This window comes from Gopherus flavomarginatus, chromosome 7 (genome assembly GCF_025201925.1).
Source record: "Gopherus flavomarginatus isolate rGopFla2 chromosome 7, rGopFla2.mat.asm, whole genome shotgun sequence".
NCBI lineage: Eukaryota > Metazoa > Chordata > Testudines > Testudinidae > Gopherus > Gopherus flavomarginatus.
This window is the reverse complement of record NC_066623.1, coordinates 78,547,735-78,566,831: the sequence shown is the minus strand read 5'-3', so window position 1 is coordinate 78,566,831 and position 19,097 is coordinate 78,547,735. Positions and strand designations below refer to the sequence as shown.

The 19,097-nt window shown below is 42.1% G+C and overlaps 1 protein-coding gene across 2 annotated transcripts; it reads left to right on the top strand.

Moving 5' to 3' along the window:
* The first annotated feature begins 1,224 nt into the window (after nucleotides 1-1,224).
* Nucleotides 1,225-17,624, top strand: RTCA (RNA 3'-terminal phosphate cyclase). 2 transcript variants are annotated; one of them, XM_050962376.1, is made up of 11 exons: nucleotides 1,225-2,124; nucleotides 2,502-2,602; nucleotides 4,744-4,887; nucleotides 5,389-5,512; nucleotides 6,413-6,471; nucleotides 8,562-8,703; nucleotides 9,675-9,799; nucleotides 14,223-14,281; nucleotides 14,920-15,014; nucleotides 16,138-16,242; nucleotides 17,044-17,624. In XM_050962376.1, the coding sequence occupies exons 1-11, from the start codon at nucleotides 2,080-2,082 to the stop codon at nucleotides 17,140-17,142; spliced, it is 1,098 nt and encodes a 365-aa protein (XP_050818333.1). In that variant the 5' UTR covers nucleotides 1,225-2,079; the 3' UTR covers nucleotides 17,143-17,624. The 2 variants fall into 2 exon arrangements, with proteins under 2 accessions (XP_050818333.1, XP_050818335.1); XM_050962378.1 differs by lacking the exon at nucleotides 1,225-2,124 and having other exon boundaries at nucleotides 2,506-2,602; nucleotides 4,729-4,887.
* The last annotated feature ends 1,473 nt before the right edge of the window (nucleotides 17,625-19,097 follow it).

The window sequence follows — 19,097 nt, the reverse complement described above, 5'->3', positions numbered from 1 at the left end:
GGGGGGGGCCGAGGAGAATGACAGTTTTTCTTTGATCTTTCAGTTACAGGGATTTTAGAGGTTACCTAATAGGTACAAAAATATCAGACTGAAATATGACTATAAAATGGAATTTCCATTTTAATTTTCATAAAAACTTATGCTCAAATAAATTTGTTAGTCTCTAAGGTGCTACAAGTACTCCTGTTCTTTTTGCTGATACAGAATAACAGGGCTGCTACTCTGAAACTTGCCATTAAAGAGTGAGTGATCATCTAATAAAGTTGGTATTTCTCATTGTTTTAGTTGTTTAAACTCTTTACTCTCTGAGATTTTTATTCATTTATTTTTATTTAATTTAATGTTCCCAGAGGAGAGCCCTGCAAATCTGCAGATACTCACTTTATATCTGCAGATATCTGCATGTGCAGCCCATTTTTGCAGATCATGGATGGATGCTGATCCAAATTTTATATTTAAAGCCCTGCAAATCTGCAGATATCCATGGATTATTTTTGTGGATCACACATCAGATGCAGATACAATTTTTGTATCCGTGTAGGGCTCTGTCTTGGAGATTTCACAGCAACTGAAAATGCATACTATCAAAATTGTCCCTTCTATCTCCACAGTAAAACCTTGTCTGCATACAGTGTTCCTAATGTGGATGCAGTTATATTGGTGTAAATGTGCTTATAACAACATCATTTATTCCTGGTAAGCAGAATAAGCTAAACCAGTAGAAGCAAATTTACACCAATATAACTGCATTCAAAGTAGAGGTTATACTGGTATAACTATTGCAGTAAAAAAAATCACCCCCTAAAAATTATACCCATACAAAATCTGTAAGAAATATTATATCCTTTTATTTTATGCCCCTTTTTTTCTTGTTAATTTTGACAGCCTTATCATGTATTGGATTGAGAGTTTTCTTAACTTTTCCCCAGTTGTTTCCTGCTTTATGAGTGGCAAAAGCAACTATAAAAGGTTAATTTATTCTACCATATTGTGCAAATTACAGTCTGGTTTAGTACCCTTAATTTGAGAATTTTATTCAAAACAGACTCCACAGCTGTATAATGTTTGGACATTATTAATCCACACCAATTTTGAAATGATTATCTGTGGTCATCATAAGAATTTTCCTTGTAGGGACCTGAGGTGCCTACAATTAAATATTTGCAGCATTGGAGACTGAGCATTCTTTTTGTATATTGAAAGCAATTAGTTTGTTGTCTGTAAACATCTCTTACCCTTATTAATAGCATAGGTACGTTTAGAAATCAAGTTCCTCCTTTGTGGTCCCAACAGGTAATAGCTCTTTATAGTCCACTGAAGTTCTGCTGCAAACTTCCCTTGCCGCAGAAACAAACATACTCTTGAAACATAAGCCAGTTTCCAGAGTTATAGTAAACAGCTGTTTTAAGCTGTTAGAAGCCGGGCTTCTTTATGATGAGTTTTTGGGGCCTCCGGCCTGGCTGATCTTATTCTCCGCTGCTCTACATTCTTCACACATCTAGTAGGAGTAGGGTGGAAGTAGGCTGGAATAGGCAATAAGGAAGCACAGTCAAAATATGCTGATAAAGCGGAAATGTAAACAAAGGGAAGTGCTCTTAGTTCTCACTGACTTCAGAGGGGCCGGAGGTGTTCAGCGCCAGGCAGGAGTGGGGCCAAGATCTAGGCACTTTTCCTCATTTCCCCCACCCCCCAAACTTCTCTGCGGACCGGCCTGAACGTGCTCGCTTCCCCACACTGCGGGAGAGTCGGGCCGGGCCGGGTCTATCGGCTCTCCGAGCTGCTCCTCACAGCTACGTCGCTCTGTAGAAGCCGCAGTCGGGAGGGGGCCCCGCTCACTCTGCAGTTGCCAGGCAGCCAGTGGCATTTCAGCGCTGGCTGCAGCCTGCGCCGCTAGCTCAGAGCCCGGCTGCTGCGCCCTGACTCTCCCCAGCCACGTGTTACCGGCTCCAGCTCCCTCCCTGCACTGTGCCCGGCCTAGGGAGCCTGTTCCGCCGGGGCCTCGCTGTCTGCGGAGCCCAGCCAACTCCCCATCGTCTCGGCCGCTCTTCCCCTGGGAGGCGCCGCGGCTGCCTGTTGCCCATGGACGGGGACAAGGTGGAGATAGATGGCGGGGTCATGGAGGGGGTGAGTACAAGGAGCGGGCCCTGTGGATCGGCCCGGCCTTCTGGTGGGACAGCACAGAGCTGGGCTGCCGGGGGCTCCCGCGGAAGGAGGGTAGAGAGTGCATGGATGGCCGGCTGGGCCCCGGGGGTGGTCCTAGCGGGCTCCCGGAAACACCCGGGCTGCGCCTTGGGGATTCAGTGTGTGCTGGGCTTGGCTTGGCTCCCGTCCCTGGCTGGGGATGGAGGTGGAGAAGGGATTGGTTTTAGGGCCTTGATGGGAAAGGGGTGGTGGTTAGCCCGGCTTAGGGCTTGGAGGAGTGGGATGGAGGTAGACCCCTAGCCCAGCCATCCTTGCCCAGTGCTCCGTGGGGCAGCTGACCACCTGACTCCCCCTTGCAGGGTGGCCAGATCTTGCGAGTCTCCACAGCCTTGAGCTGCCTGCTGGGGCTTCCCCTGCGAGTGCGGAGGATCCGAGCTGGGAGGAGCCAGCCTGGCCTCAGGTAAGATTCCCGCAGTGACCCAGAGCTGGGAGACTTTCCATTAAAACGTATTGAGAGAAAAACATGCCTAAAGTTGTGAGGGGTGTCAGGCAAGCATCCCACTCAACACACCTGGCATTGGCTGTGTCTACACACATTCTTTGCTCAAAGTCCTTCTGTGTTGCTGTGACACTAATGCAACTCCAGCAGAGGTAGCAGTGGTGGCAGTGCTAATGTAAGTTGGGGCATGGGTGCTTTTTTATCACCACATTGCCTAACCCTATCTATATCAAGAGTTTGAGGGCAAAATAATAATAAAAATGCCACCAGATAATAGTATTCTTCTTCACTAGAGCTACACTAGGGCTACTGCAATAGTAAGGGATTTTTAGCAAAAGGCTATTGTGTCAGGAAAGGATCCAAGACTGAACTCCAGAAACTCTGAAGTCCTAACCTGTTCACGTGCTTCATGTAAATATGTTATTTTCTGGCGTACACTTTTGGCATCATGTATATAGTTTCTCATGGCAAAAGAGTATTTGAATTTGTTTCACCTAGGAGGACTTCTGTCCCCATGACCCTCCACTTGGGTCTGGCTGCCTGATTCCCTTTCCCATAAGAGATCCCATCAGTTACACCTTGTTATAAAAACATAATCTGACAATATGAGATTTCAAATATGATCAAAATTGTAAAATGTCTTGTTGAAACACTGCAAAATATTCCATCCATAGCAAGGGAGACTGCAAACATGTCTATAAACAATGTCTCCAAATAGTGAGTCTCCTCATACCAGGGCACAAAGATCTGAATGTTTTTACCTAGACTGTTTAAGGAGCTGATGGTTAATGACTTTTTATGTGGCTGGTGTCAGTACCATGTAGGTTTTACTTAGGACACTTGGCATTAATTTTAGAAACAGAACCTAAAACAACAAAGAGAGGCCATATTTGGTTTTAAAAGATTGTCTGAGGCTATATGCTTTTTTCCACTGTACAAACTTCACACATTTTTGTCACACGTGTGTACCTATCAAACTCAATTTAGTACACCTCTACCCCGATATAACGCTGTCCTTGGGAGCCAAAAAATCTTACCATGTTATAGGTGAAACCATGTTATATCAAACTTGCTTTGATCCGCTGGAGTGCGCAGCCCTGTCCCTCCCCCTCCCCCCCCCCCCGCCCGGAGCACTGCTTTACTGCGTTATATCCAAATTCGTGTTATATCAGGTCGCTTTATATCGGCGTAGAGGTGTAATTGACATTCTTGTCTGTAGGCCTCTTCAGCTCCCTACAAAAACTACTGTCTGTCTTTGATTTGTGACATACTAGTCTAATCACAGTGTCACAGTTACAAGGCTATGGCATATAAAAGCCAACAGAGCTAATTATACTTATTACATTATTTTAATTTGAATTACAGTGAACGGAAACCGAACCCCTAGCAGTTGTATACACCGCACATTGTTTATATATTTAAGTTGACAGTGTCAATTTGAAACTAGTCAGCTTTACCAAAATCATTTTGGTGAAGTTGACTTTCCCTGCCTTTGAGTACCCTTGCACACTTCAAAAAAAAGTTTTGACCATATTTTCCTATTTTATTTCCCCAATGTTTTTCTCTCCTCTTGTTTTGTGGAAGACCCACACAAATAGGAGAGTGAATGTCTGCACAGCAGGAGCTATCAGGACAGATATTGCAGGAGAACTCTGATCACCCAGTTGTGCACCTGACTCTAAAATGTGCTTGAGTCAAGTGACTGCCCCTGATTCTGTTCCAATCCTCCTCTCTGGCTCCATATAGCGGACTGGAATGGGGAGTTATCACCTTTCCCACTGCATTTTGGCTCAAGCTTTAACAAGTTCTTGTAGGGAAGGCAGGGGATTCCTGCTGCACCCCACCTCAGTCACATCTCTCTATCCTGTCCTGCTCCTGTGGAAGAGAAACAGGATCCCCACTAATTTCATAACACTATTCTGGTTCCTGTGGTTTACAGGTAGCCATGAAACTCTGTGGAAATCAGTTTGAATTTCTACTGTTTTGGTTTGGGCTGAAGCTTGCAATTGTTATACTATTACTAAATATGTAATAGTTCTGTAATCTAATGTGGATGAGTAGGCAGTCTGATGTATGTCTTAATATAGTATTATGACTTGAAGGCCTCAACATCTGTCTGGGCTAGAAATGATTCGAGATTTATGTGATGGGCAGCTGGATGGTGGAGAAATTGGTTCAACAGAAATAACCTTCACTCCTGGGAAGATCAAAGGTGGAACCCACATAGCGGATACCAAAACAGCAGGGTATGTGTGTTGTAATACCTACTATTAAATGATATAATAACTAGTTTTAACTGTTCTTCAGTAGTTTTTAGGTTATGGCAAACATTAGAAAAACCAAGGAAATTCATGCTGAGGACTGACACTATCTCCTTAATCCATGCTATTAGTAATGCAGATGTACAAGGGAAATAAACAAGAAACCTATGTTAATTTCCCCCTCAAATGAGAGTGTATGCGAAACTTGATTGATCAAAGATAAAACAAAAATCTTAGGGAAAAATCTTTATTTTCTGGCTTGTAAAGAAAGATCAGTGACAAAAAGGTACTTGTTAGGATTTTGACAGGGCAGTATATGTTAGAGGAATATCTAATGTCATTTCACTAATGATTATCTTCAGATTGAAATATTCCAATTTATATCATATGTAAAATTCTCTTGAAACTTCACTTGCTGACTGATATTTACTGGTTTAAGTGTATTATGCCTGCATTACCTGTGAGTGTTTTCCAATTCTATTTTAGGAGCGTGTGCCTCCTGTTGCAGGTAGCAATGCCGTGTGTGCTGTTTGCTGCTTCCCCTTCAGAACTTCGTTTAAAAGGTGGGACTAATGCTGAGATGGCTCCACAGATAGACTACACAGTGTTGGTAGGGATCAGCTTCTTTGACTTATTAAATCTTTCAGGTGCAAAAGTAACTTGTGTACTTCTGTATGTTCCTATTGCTGCTTTATATCATCAGTGGTAACTGTAGAGTGGGGTAGGCAACCGATGGCACGTGTGCCGAAGGCGGCATGCAAGCTTATTTTCAGTGGCGCTCACACTGCCCGGGTCCTGGCTTCTTAAACATTTTAAAAACCTTATTTACTTTAATATATAACTAAACTATTGTTGTGTATATATAGACTTATAGAAAGAGATCTTCTAAAAATGTTAAAATGTATGACTGCCATGCAAAACCTTAAATTAGAATGAACAAATGAAGACTCGGCACACTGCTTCTCAAAGGTTGCCGACCCCTGCTCTAGAGTAATCATAACATTTTTTTTCTTTTTTTGCTGTTTCAAATGTGAAATAAAATATAATAACCTCCTTTCTATTTAAATGCTAAAATATACAAGTGAAAAATAATATTTGATAGTACAATAGTACAATATTTCCATACTGTATGTTTAAAAGGCATCAAATGCCTCACAGAATTTCTTGAAACACAAAGAAGTCTGTCTTGTCTATTTCTCTTTTTATTTTTAGTTGCTAAAGATAATTTGAATTAAAAGTCTCTGTTCTGGAAATGCTGAGCATTAATAGGGAAGGAGGGGAGCAGGTCCTTGAGAGAATCTCTCTTACAAAATGGTCTGCAGAATAAAATGTGGAGATCCCGATCTAATTCATTTTTCATGACGCTGAATATTTTGTATAGTGTATTTTGAGATCTTCACTGTAGACCAATGTGTATATATATATTTCTCTCTGGGGATTGAATGGTAGGGTGGGATGTGTTAAATGCAAAATAGTTGTGCATTTTTAAAGTATGCTTTAAACTCCTCAGGTCTTTAAACCAATAATTGAAAAGTTCAATTTCACCTTTGACTGTGACATAAAAAGGAGGTAAGTTATACTGTCATGGCTTTTGAAATACTTTGTGCTGGGGGCTGGTCTCTAAGTGGAATGTGAGTCCTTTATGTTTGAGTGCTTTCCAGCCCCATTTTGTCCACTGAAGACAAAGGAAATTTTTCTTTTGACTTCAGTGGAAGGTGTATCAGACCTGCTAACGACCTTCAGTTTACCCACCTATGAAAAGAGGATAAGATATATTTACTCGTGGTTGTTGAGTGGCTTAATTAATGTTTGTAAATTGCTTTGAGAACATTAAATGACAATGTTATTTAAATGCGAAGTATTATTTTAATTTCTTATATAGTGCTTATCATGCTAGCTGCTTATAATCTCTACCCCAAAGAGCTTACTGCCTGTTCTTAATTATGGCTCAGCAGATGAGAACAAGAAACAGTAGGGTGTGAGAAAAGAGGAATAAAACATGGACTATGCTAATAAGCAGGATGGATAAAAATTGATGATCAAAAATTGGATTTTTATTTTATTTAAATTAAATGCAGGTTTATTTTTAAAAACTATTTAAAATTAAAAAATTAACAACCTATAAGACCCAAATTTATTATAATCTTATTAAGATTATTTACATTAAATACAAAACCATAATATTAAATCGTATTTGCTCACTACCAAGTTTTAAAGAAAAGCAAACCACTGACCTAGTGGAAGGCACTGGCTAAGCACCTGGAATCATAGTCCATTAAAGTGCTAAATTAGCTTTTGACAACTGTGGCGCCTCTTCTGCAGGTGCAGAGAGAATGTTTTCTTCACTTCAGTTTATTCAGCTAGTTTAGTTCAATGACTATTTCATTCAAAATTAAGAAACCAATTGGGAGCTGAAAAAGCAGGAAAGATTATTTTCTTCTTCCAGTCTATGAATAAAAAACTAGCTGTAAGAGGATGAGATCTACTAGTTCTAAAATCTTGCAGGAGATGGTGACAAGAAACAATCAATCAGTTCAAATCAGTAGCAACATATAATGTTTCATTTGTTTAATAAAATCAGTTACTTTTAAAGCAAAGCCTGTTTTATTAGAAAAAAAGTTTATCAGAAGTTTGTGTATCCACCATGTTTAAGGTAGTTTTATTGAATAAAAAATAAAGGTGTGTTGGGCATTTTTAATTGAATTTGAATTTCCACCCAAATAGAGCTTGACACACAATAATCACAAGTAAAAAAAAATAGGTCCTCATCTGGTAAATAAGAATTGCATGATTCGTCATTTTCTGACACAATTAAAAATATAAAAATTAAGAACCTGAACAAATGTATGTTAAGCTGTTTAATGCTTAAGTAGATAAAAATATGTTAAAATAATGTTTTAATGAATACCAACTAATAAGAGTTATCCTTTCTTTAGGAAAATTAAAATTGATGATTTAAATCAAGGTTTCCTGCTTGCTGATTTAAATAATTATGAAAATCAGTGTTTTTAATCAATCTACCCCAGAGGTCGACAACCTCTGGCACGTGGCTCGCCAGGGTAAGCACCCTGGCGGACCAGGCCAGTTTGTTTACCTGCCGCATCGGCAGGTTCAGCGGACTGCGGCTCCAACTGGCCGCAGTTCGCCATCCCAGACAAATGGGGGCGTCAGGAAGTGGCGTGGGCAAGGGATATGGTGGCCGCAGCTTCCCACCACCCCTATTGGCCTGGGACGGCGAACCACGGCCAGTGGGAGCTGCAGTCAGCCGAGTCTGCCAACGCAGCAGGTAAACAAACTGGCCCGGCCCACCAAGGTGCTTGCCCAGCCCGCCAGGGTGCTTACCCTGGCAAGCCGCATGCCAGAGGTTGCCGACCCCTGATCTACTCCGTTAATAAGATTGTGCAATTAATTAGGTTCATTCTATGCATGTTGAGGGTAATGCTATGTTTTTATTTTTTGTACTCCTTTCTGTGGTACACATTACAAATTTCTAAGCCACTTCATCCGTCTAAAATAGCATGTTAAGGATAAGACACATACTAGCAAACAAATATGCTAAATCCATTTTTAGTTTTCTTGCTTATAGGAATAACTTAATTTGTAATGTCATGCACCCCTTTTCTTTCCATTTAACCATATCTGATACCCATTTTTAATAGGGGCTACTACCCCCAAGGTGGTGGTGAAGTGATAGTCCGAATGTCACCAGTCAAACAGTTAAGCCCAATAAACTTAACTGAACGTGGCACTGTGACAAAGATACATGGAAGAGCATTTGTTGCTGGAGCCTTGCCCATTAAAGTGAGTGCCTGTAATATTCCTAGAAGTAAGGGGATGTAATTTTATATAGTATAAATAAATACTATACAATTATTCATCTATTAAGCAATCTTTATATGTAGTTCTAAAAATTTATTGTATTTTTTTTTCTCCACCTATAAACCCAGGCAACCATAGTACCATGAATCCAACTGTACAGACTTTCCAAGGAGAGGAAAATTATAACAAATACAAATTTAGAGAATTCCAAAATGAAGTATTATTTTATAGATTATGGTAGCACCCAAAATGGTAGGAGAGAACATTGTCCTTGTTGTAACCATTTGGAAGCCCTTGGCAGGGATTCAAAATTGGATACCTTTCTAAAAGATAGGTTTTGCTCAACCAGAAGTGATGGCTTTGATGCAGAAATCTCTGGTTGAAATTGTCTGTCCTGTATTATACAGGAGGTCAGGCTAAATGAACCTAAAGGCCTTTCTGGCCTTGAAATCTTAAGAACCAATGAAAATGTGGTATGAGCTTTCCAAATACTGAGGTACTTAGAATCTCTATCCCAAAGAGCTTGTGACTGTGACCTAAAATAGCTCTCTGCTACATAAAATGTTGTGATTTTTAAGATCGGATATCTCAAGCTTTATCAGGGCTAGATATAAAATCCTTATCTTGTAGAATGGGGGGAAATCCTGAATTTCTATTGGTATTTAAGCTCCTATGTACAGCTTTAAAATCTGTCATTGGTCCAGGACTGAATATTACCTAAACTTTGTAGGAAAACTGCACACTGAGGGGAAGGAAGATAAGTTAGATGTCATCGTACAGTTTTTAGTAGTGTACAGTAATACATGAGGTACATTCATTTTAAAATCTAGTCTCCTTATAGCTTGGAATAACATTCAAATATGCATTCATATGATTAAGTGTGTAGGGAAAATGTTAGATCAAACATTTATTTTAACTACTGTACCCGGTTCTTTTTTGTTTTATCATGCTAGCTAGCAAAAGACATGGCATCAGCAGCAGTGAGATGCATCAGAAAAGAAATCGGGGATCTTTACGTTAATATTCAGCCTGTTCGAGAACCTGATAATCAAGCCTTTGGAACTGGAAGTGGAATAATGTGAGATAAGATACAAACCTCCTATTTACTTATTTTACTGTGTTATTAGTTGAGAATATAGTAATGATTCTTCTGTGACTGAGAGAGGTAGCAAACAAAAGAAAGCAATACTCCTTTTTTTCTTATTAAGAATATTAGGGCACTTTATAATAAGCCAAGAAATTTATATTTTTATTTCATCTTTGGCAGGAGAGGTTGGTGTGTGTAAATCTTTCGCTAAGAATTTGTCAGGAGTTTGAATTAAATACATGTTAACAAAAACAAACTAAAACTTTGTTTTTAAGCATCTGACTAAAGCTTGAGCAGTTGAGAGAGGGAGAGATTTTTAGTTTTTTAATGTTATAATCTCAGTAGTTCTCGAGCCATTCATGGAGTTCTCTAGCAAAAACAGAGTACTCAGGACCTGGTATTTCTCATTTAAAAGCAGGACACATTTTGTGTGTTTGGAGTAAATGCATATCTGTTTCATATCACAGAGATGCAAAAAAGGGAACAAATGTTATCTCCTTTGCAGATCACTTATTTTTTTTTAAAGGAATTGAAATACAAAAAACTATATTGAAGCCACATTTAACATACATATTTAAAGACAACACATTTATAATATAGTTACGAGTTAGGTCACTAACTAGGCCTAAATACATACAGTATGTGCAGTGTGGGTAATTTTTTACTATGAGGGTATTACATCTGGCTTCTCTAGCTTTTTAATATATATAAAATATATATAACCTTCCATGCAGAATTTCTGTATTTTCTATCCACATGACTGTGCTTTTCTGAGATGACACCTCTTCCAGCCTGGTATCCTCTAGCGTTACATCAGGGTTGTCAGTTGGTGCTTACTCAGAGGAGTACCATCTGCTGAGTGAGCAATGAACCTCTTCCCTACCTGTGTATTTTTTCTTGGACATTTCCCATCCAGTTAGTGTGATCAGCTCTAGACAGGGCCGGCCGTAGGATTTATGGTGCCCTAGGCGAGATTGTTAAACTGGTGCCCCTGTGCCTGATCTGCTCTTAGCAACACAAACATAAGCTTATAGTATTGGAAAACTTGCCACATTCACATTATTAAAACCAGTTTAACTTAATTAAGCACACTGTAATGCTGATGGACTAGCACTAAAGAAGCAGCACTATAGAAAAAATTCTGATATGACAGAATGATGCAAATAATATATTTTTTTTAATTTATCAAAATTTTATTGGAAATTTATATGAAGAGGTATTGAAACAAAGATTTGTTTTTAATTAAAAGCAATCTTTCTGGCTTTTTTGGCTGCAAAATGAGTAATAATGTCATCGTATGACAAAGACAAAGTCGTGTCTTGTTCGATTGCAAGAATAGCAAGACCAGTCAAGCGTTCCTGACTCATTGTAGAGCGGAGATAGTTTTTAATGAGCTTTAGTTTTGAGAAACTCCGTTCTCCTGATGCTTCTGTTACAGGAATTGTCAGTAGAATACGAGTGGCAATGTACACGTTAGGATATATGTCAACAAGTTTGCGGGTATGAATAAACTGTACAATGTCCATCACCGATTTTGCATGTGGCAACATTGATGACAGTGTACTCAATTCTTCGTACGGTTCAAGTCCATTTAAATCAAAACTATCACCGTGCTTCAGGAGGCTCTCTAGATTCTTGCACTTTGTCATTAGTTGCTCTTGTTTTCCTATTTCGTTGAATTTAGTTATGTCATACAAAAATCCAAACTGTTCATGGTGTACTTGTAAGGTATTAAACCTTTCATCAACAGCAGATACTGCTTTATCCATCACAACATGAAAAAATTCAACCTCAAATTTCTTTTCGGGATCGTCTATGGGCATGATCTGCTGTACAGATTCTTCACAAAGAAGTGTCCCTGGCCTTTTTAACTCATATTAACTATGTATTTACTTTATGAAAGTTGGAGAAAACATTGTGAAAACGTAAAACATTGGCTGCCCAACTTCTGGGCTGGCAAAAGTTATACTGACTCACAGGGGAAAAAAAAAAGCAGGAGAATCTTAGTACAACATATGGTCACTCTATACCAGGGGTCGGCAACCTTTCAGAAGTGGTGTGCCAAGTTCACTGTAATTTAAGGTTTCTCGTGCCAGTGATACATTTTAATGTTTGTAGAAGGTTTCTCTCTATGTCTATATTATATAAATAAACTATTGTTATTATCTGAGGTCTTGGCCACCGGTCCTGCTCAGGCCACTGCCAGCTGAGTAAATGAAACCCCAAACTGTCAGCGGGCTGGTGGCTGAAACCCTAGACAAGGATCCCAGGCCCTGCTCAGCCCGCTGCTGGTCTGGGGTTCTGACCACCAACTCCTGCCAGCCAGGATCCCGGCCGCCAACCCCCCCTCAGCCCGCTACCAGCCTGGGATTCTGCTCAGCCAGGCTGGCAGGAGGCAGAGTGGGGCTGGCGGCTGAGCTCCTGACTGGCAAGGGACCGGCAGCCGGAACCCCGGAGTAGTAGTAGGCTGAGTGCTGCTAGCACCCCAGACTGGCAGCAGACTGAGCCACTCAACCCCCCACCGGCCCCGCTCAGCCCACCACCAGCCCGCTCAGCCCACCACCAGCCAACTCAGCCTGCTGCCGGCTGAGTGAATGGAACCCCAGGCTGACAGCAGGTTGAGTGGTTCAACTGGCCTGCTCAGCCCACTGCCAGCCTGGGATTCCTTGGGAGTCCCCAGGCCAGCAGCAGGTGCTGAGTGGGGCCGATGGCTGGTATCCCAGCTGGCAATAGGGCAGCAGCCGGAACCCCCGAGCAGTGATGGGCTGAGCCGCTCAGCCTGCTGCTGCATACCATCAAAAATCAGCTCACCTGCCACCTTTAACAGGTGTGCCGTAGGTTGCCGACCCCTGCTTTATACACTAGTAAGGAGTTGAGCATATTACAGTTGTTGGAGGGCTCTTATCAGGAGTAACAGGCTATAGGAAAGTTAGTCAACATTTTTTGTTTCTCTGATGAAAACTGACCCACTCCCTGTCTCAAACCAAACCTGTCACTAATAATTGTCAACAACTTAATTTTCTGTTTTTGGCTAAGATATTGATTTAAAAAAAAACATTGAAATTGGATTCAGGATTGTTAGCAAGAATTTTAGGCAAACAAAGTTGTTAAATGACAATCTAAATGGCAACACAGTACTGCTTTCATGCTTGGCTCACCCCCCAGCCTGCTGGTCCAATAGCTGCAGTAGAGGAGGAGATAGGTGGAAAACTGCAGGACCCCAAAATCCACCTCTTGGGGTGCAGAGTGGCAACAGCAGCAGCAAACCCTCAGGTCCAATCACACGCCAATGGGCACCGCTGCCAGCCCAACAGACCATGGTGAAGTTAGCACAGCATCTAATCTCAGGGATGGGGCACCCATGGAGCCATAGCAGCTCATCCTGCCCTGTGCAGCTCCCCCCGGATGAGATGGATCGCTGGCAGCTGCCAGCCCGGGGGAGAGGCGCTCCCCAGCTAGGGTGATAGATCCAGATGTCCTGATTTTATAGGGCCAGTCCCGATATTTGGGGCTTTGTCTTATATAGGCACCAATTACCCCCACCTAGAGTGACCAGACAGAAAGTGTGTAAAATCAGGACAGGGATGGGTGGGAGTGGGGGGGTAAAAGGAGCCTATATAAGAAAAAAGACCCCAAAATTGGGACTGTCCCTATAAAATAGGGATATCTGCTCACCCTACTCCAATCCCCTATCCTGATTTTTCACACATCTGGCTAACCCCAGCCAAGCCCTGTGTGACATTCCAATTCTGGCTGCCTGCTGAGGAAGTGAGTTACTTTCACTTTCATTCCTCAGCGGGCAGCCAGCCAGCCTCCTCCCTCCCACCTATCCCCCAGCACCTCACCCAACCCAGCCCTGACGGAGGGGAGGGAGGAGAGAGAGAGGGGTGCTCCTGGGGAGGAGGGAGAAAGGAGGGGGTGCTCCGTGGGGCGGGAGGGAGAAGAATGGATGTTATGGGAGACAACAAAGGATACTGGTTCCAGAGCCACAGAGCCTGCCTCACCTCACCTCAGCCGGGGGGAAAGAGTCACACTCACAGGTGAGCTCCTTTCGCAACCCCCACCCCCTCCCCTTCCCAGAGACCCCAGCAGCCAATCCCCTCCCTCAGACTGTGCTGCATTCGGCTCTCTCTAGGACCCAGCAGCCCTGCTTCTACTCTGTCAGGGCTGCCTGCAGAGTGGTGCCCCCAGGCAGAGTGAGGCCCTACGCAGCTGCCTATTCTGCCTATGCCTAAGGACAGCCCTGGCTCTAGAAGTCAAAGTGTGTGTTTCCATTGACTTTAACAGGAATTGATTTGGGACTCAAGTACTGATCATACCAACCATTCTTATCTTGATATCATAACTCAGCGTGCTGTGGTTGCAGATAAATGTCTAATTGTTATCTGGTAATTTACTTAATTGTTCTGTTTAGTATTGTTGCAGAAACTTCAACAGGTTGTCTGTTTGCTGGATCATCACTTGGTAAAAGAGGTGAGAATTGTGTAAAGGTATATCATGTTTTGTGCATATAGTTTCCTACTGGATATTAAATCCATATTGTTAGTAACCAGGGGCAACAGACATTCACGGATTTTAGTTTTACTTTATAGAATCTTAAACTTTCATTTAAAAAAATACATCTTTACATCCATGTTTTTTCTGCAGCATGGTGAATCAATCAACAAAGTTGTGAACTTATCCACTTATTTTAATGGATTGTTAGAGATCACTGATTTGGGAAGACTTCTAAATTATTAAAACATACACACTGCACCCCAATTCATCTGATATAGGATTTGTCCTGTACTATATAAAACAGAATATATATGTTAAAGGTGTAGGAGTGAATTTGATTTAATTGGTATCTTGTTTGGCTAACGCTGCTTCTCAAAGTGTAAGGATGCCTAGACTCTTCCCAATGCTGAGGAAGCAGGTACCATATTTCTCCAGATGCACCAGTGGGATGATAGATCACAGTACTCAAAGAGTGACAAGTGAACATTTGAGACAAGAGTGTGGCAATAAAGGTGTACTTAACTGCCTTCTGTTTCCTGTTTTTTCACATTCTACAGTGAATTAATATTATAAATGTTCTGGAGCTTCTTAATCCTCCTGAACTCTCTCCCTAGGTAAGAATTCTGACAGGGTTGGAATTGAAGCTGCAGAGATGCTGCTTGGAAATCTTAGGCATGGGGGAGCAGTGGATGACTATCTGCAAGACCAGGTAAGAGTCCCATACATTGACTTTAAGATGAAGTTAGGGTAGCAAGCGGGTTTGACTGTGTATTGAATGTACATCAAGAGAGGAAAAAAAGTCTTAAATTTCAGAGTTAAAATTGCATTTCCACAGCAAGCCACAGATTTACATTCAAATAGCCACTACAGCCATAACTTTAGGAGGTGTTCAGGGGTCTTCCAAATCCAGTCACCCTGAAGTTATAGGGGAGGGGCTAGTAAACAGCCTTTTCCGGTTCCCACCCCTTAAGTGTTAGAAAGCTCCATGGAGGGGACCTCGCAGCATGAGTAGAAATAGCAACCTACCACGATAAGCCAAAATGGACTTTTTAGGAAGTTTAAACAAGCCACTTAAGCCCATGGGGAAACACATATGACACCTGGAAAGGCTCCTGAGGCCCAAGGAGAAGTATCAACTAGCCTCCTACGACTCACTTGACGTTTCCTCTTCCTGCAGACCTCAATAAATCCAGAGGAAGAGGGTAGGAATTCCCTTCCCCCACATCCACTCTCTCTAGATCCCCCCCACTACATAACAGATCTAAGGTCTGCAAGAGCAGAGCTGTCCTCCCAAGTGCCTCAGGAGGTGACTAGGTGAGAGCAAGGGAGAACATACTGAGGGAACATTCTTCTCCATCTTGCTTACCTGGCTCCATGCAGGAGACCTGGGGAATGAAGAACCCTTCAGCTTTCTCCAGCTACACTACATTTAGCGCCAGGCCAGGGTGCAACAATCAACATGCCAGAATGGTATTTCTAATTCAAGTCAACTACTACATATGTGGTGAATACCTCTTTGAGTGTGTCATCATTCAGAAACCTCATTCTCAATGTCCTGTTCAGCCCCAGGTGTAACCTAGCAATCTGAAGTCAGATGTGATTTTTTTTTTTTTTGGTGTGGATTTTAGCAAGGGGGCTAGAATCAAGATTGCAGCCATGTAACCATTATAAACTTAACTCGGGAATGGCTGTTACCACTCTATAATATATGTTGAAGAAGCAGACCTACTTGCTTTCAGTTCACTTGTGTGCTGCTCTGACACTTTCATGTAGCAGTGTTATGGAGCTGTAGTAATGGTTTAAAGACTAATTCTATTTTTTTTCTTCTTAAGCTGATCATTTTCATGGCATTAGCGAATGGGGTATCTAGAGTGAAGAGTGGACCAATCACGCTTCATACTCAAACAGCCATACATTTTGCAGAACAGCTAACAAAGGTGAGTCCAGAGCATGGAGAATAGTGCTATCAATGGGCATTCATCCTATGGCTTAGGCTTAGCGTGTAGCAAGCCAGAGCATGAATCTACAGCACACTAAGGCCAGGACTACACTACAGACTTACACGGATACAACTATGTTGCTCAGGGGTGTTAAAAATCCACAGTCCCATAGCAATGTTATACTAACCTAACATCCTGTGTGGACAGTGCTGTGTCAACAGGAAGCCTTCTCCAGTTGACATAGCTACTGCCTCTCATGGAGGTGGAATACCTACATGCTGACAGGAGAAGCCCTCCCATCACTGTAGGTAGCATCTTCACTGAAGCATTACAGCAATGCTGCTGCACCATTTAAGTGTAGACCTGCCCAGAGTCACTGGGTGGACCCCTGCTAGCAGCCAGAATTGTACATTAACTCCCTGGTTTGCCATGCACTAAATCTCTGTGTAGACAAGCCCTTAATAAGTATACTTTTGTAGTGTCTTCCTCTGATGGCTTCTTTGTGGTGTATGTGAAATGAGTTTGGTGTTGGGACACAGATGATCCGAACACTGCAGTTCTTACTAATTACTGGCAAAACCCCCTGAAAATAAAGAACAGTGTGTTTAGAGTTCAATTTTAAATTCCTTGGCATTGGTTAGATGCTTTCACAACCTTAATTAAAAATATTTTCAGCGGAATTAATTATATATACATGTACATCTGTTTGACTAAATAGAATACTATTAGAAATCTAGTACTCTGGGGCTGATCTAACTACATTATAAGTTTTCTAATACTTTGTCCTCATTGTTGCAGGCTACATTTACTGTGACAAAATCAGAAGATGAAGGTTCCACTAAAGATACCTACTTTATTGAGTGCCAAGGAATGGGGATGATAAACTCAAGCTTGTAGTTTTTCTTGAAAGAAAAAACATACCTCTGATGTATTGCACTACATTTCAGTTGACATGCTACACAGTGGGGAACAGGAGTTACTTTATCATAAAGAATTGGTTTGATTTGAATTCAGAGATGATGTAGTGATTTCGTGGTATGCTGAGAATACTTCCTGTCCTTCCTTTGGCTGTTAACAGCAAAGTGAAATAGCAAATGGAATAAAATGCAAGTGTTCAAGAGAGCTGAAACTAGAGTTGAGTAGCTTTAAGGATATGAGTGCACGAGAGTTAATAACTATCATTACAACTTTTAAAAGTTACTTAAATGACACAACTATTCCCCTTAAAGCATGTAGGTTTATCATGTGGGATCCTTTATATATTTATGTTCCAAATAATTCATTTCTGTTTATCTATCAACTTTTGTCTCGAAAGTATTCTGTTTCTGTAGTCATTTTGCTGAAATGGATATGGAAAAAATAAAGCAATTTTCAGTGTACTTTAATTGGATATTTTTTGCTAATGATCTCTCCAGCAGTTTGTTAAAGTGAGGTGGATTCATTAGCTGTGAGTTAAGCTGTTTGCAAACACCATCAGGAACTTCTTTTCAGTTATCCAGGAAAGACCGTAGACACTCTGCTTTAAAGTCATCATCTTTTTTGCATTAAGGGGTCAGCTCTACAAGTCTTCTGTGCCTTAACTTGTCTTTGTTTATAACTTTGTCTACACTTGCAGCGATGTGTAGGGTGTGTGTAACTATATGCCACAGTGAAAGATAGGCTGCATCTACACTCTCGGGGGTGTAGCTACACACAGCATTGAAAGGCTCTGGTAGCAGAGAGGGCTCCGGCTGGGGGTGCAGGGGTACGGGTGGGTATGAGGTGCTTTGGGTGTAGGAGGGTGCTCTGGGCTGGGACTGATGGGTTTGGAGGGCAGGAGGGGGATCAGGGCTGGCGCAGGGGGTTGGGGCATGGGGAGAGGCTCAGGAGTGCTGATTTGGGGTGGCGCTTACCTCAAGTGGCTCCTGGAAGCAGTGGCATATCCTTTCTATGGCTCCTATGCAGAAGCACAGCCAGGTAACTCTGCACACCCCCATCTGCAAGAACCACCCCTGCAGCTCCCATTGGCTGCGGTTCCCCGCCAATGGAGGTGGCACTTGGGGCAGGGACAATGTGCAGAGCGGAGCCCCCTGGCTGTCCCTACATGTAGGAGTTGGAACAGGGCCATCCCACTGCTTCCAGGAGCTGTGTGAAGCAGCCCCCAACCCTGCTCCCTGGCTGGAGCGCTGGAGTGGGGCCATGCTGCTGCATCTAGGAGCTGTGTGGAGCGGCCCCTGACCATGCTTCCTGGCGGGAGCTTGAGGGCTGGATTAAAACAGCTGGTGGGCTGGATGCGGCCCATAGTTTGCCCACCCCTGGCCTAAATGTTGCGTTTAGGCTCCAGAGTGGCCCTTAAGCACCTAAGTCCCTTTGTGGATCTAGCCTGAAGTGACTTACACAAGAAACTAACTGCAGCATAAGTAGGGTGACCAGATGTCCTGATTTTATAGGGACAGTCACGATTTTTGGAGCTTTTTCTTACATAGGCACCTCTCCACCCCGTCCCAATTTTTCACACTTGCTATCTGGTCAACCTAAGCAGAAGCAGGAACTGAACCTAGATCTCCAGCATCTTAAATAGGAGCCTGAACCACAAGACCTCCTTCCTACTCTAGATTGTGTCCATGGTATTTGATTTTCAGAGCTGCAGCTCAAATGTAGTACTCTCGTTTATTTTATGTTCATTCAGATCATTGGCTGCAGTTGCTTCACTGTGCATTTTAATTGGGATTAAAGCATTGAATTTAGGACTGAAGAATGCCCACTAAAGCTAGGAAATCACTCCATATGTATCTGGTTAACATTATCTGCCTCTCCTTACAACTTCTTTCCTCTCAGAAATCTGTCATGCACAGAAATTGGGCAGGATTAAT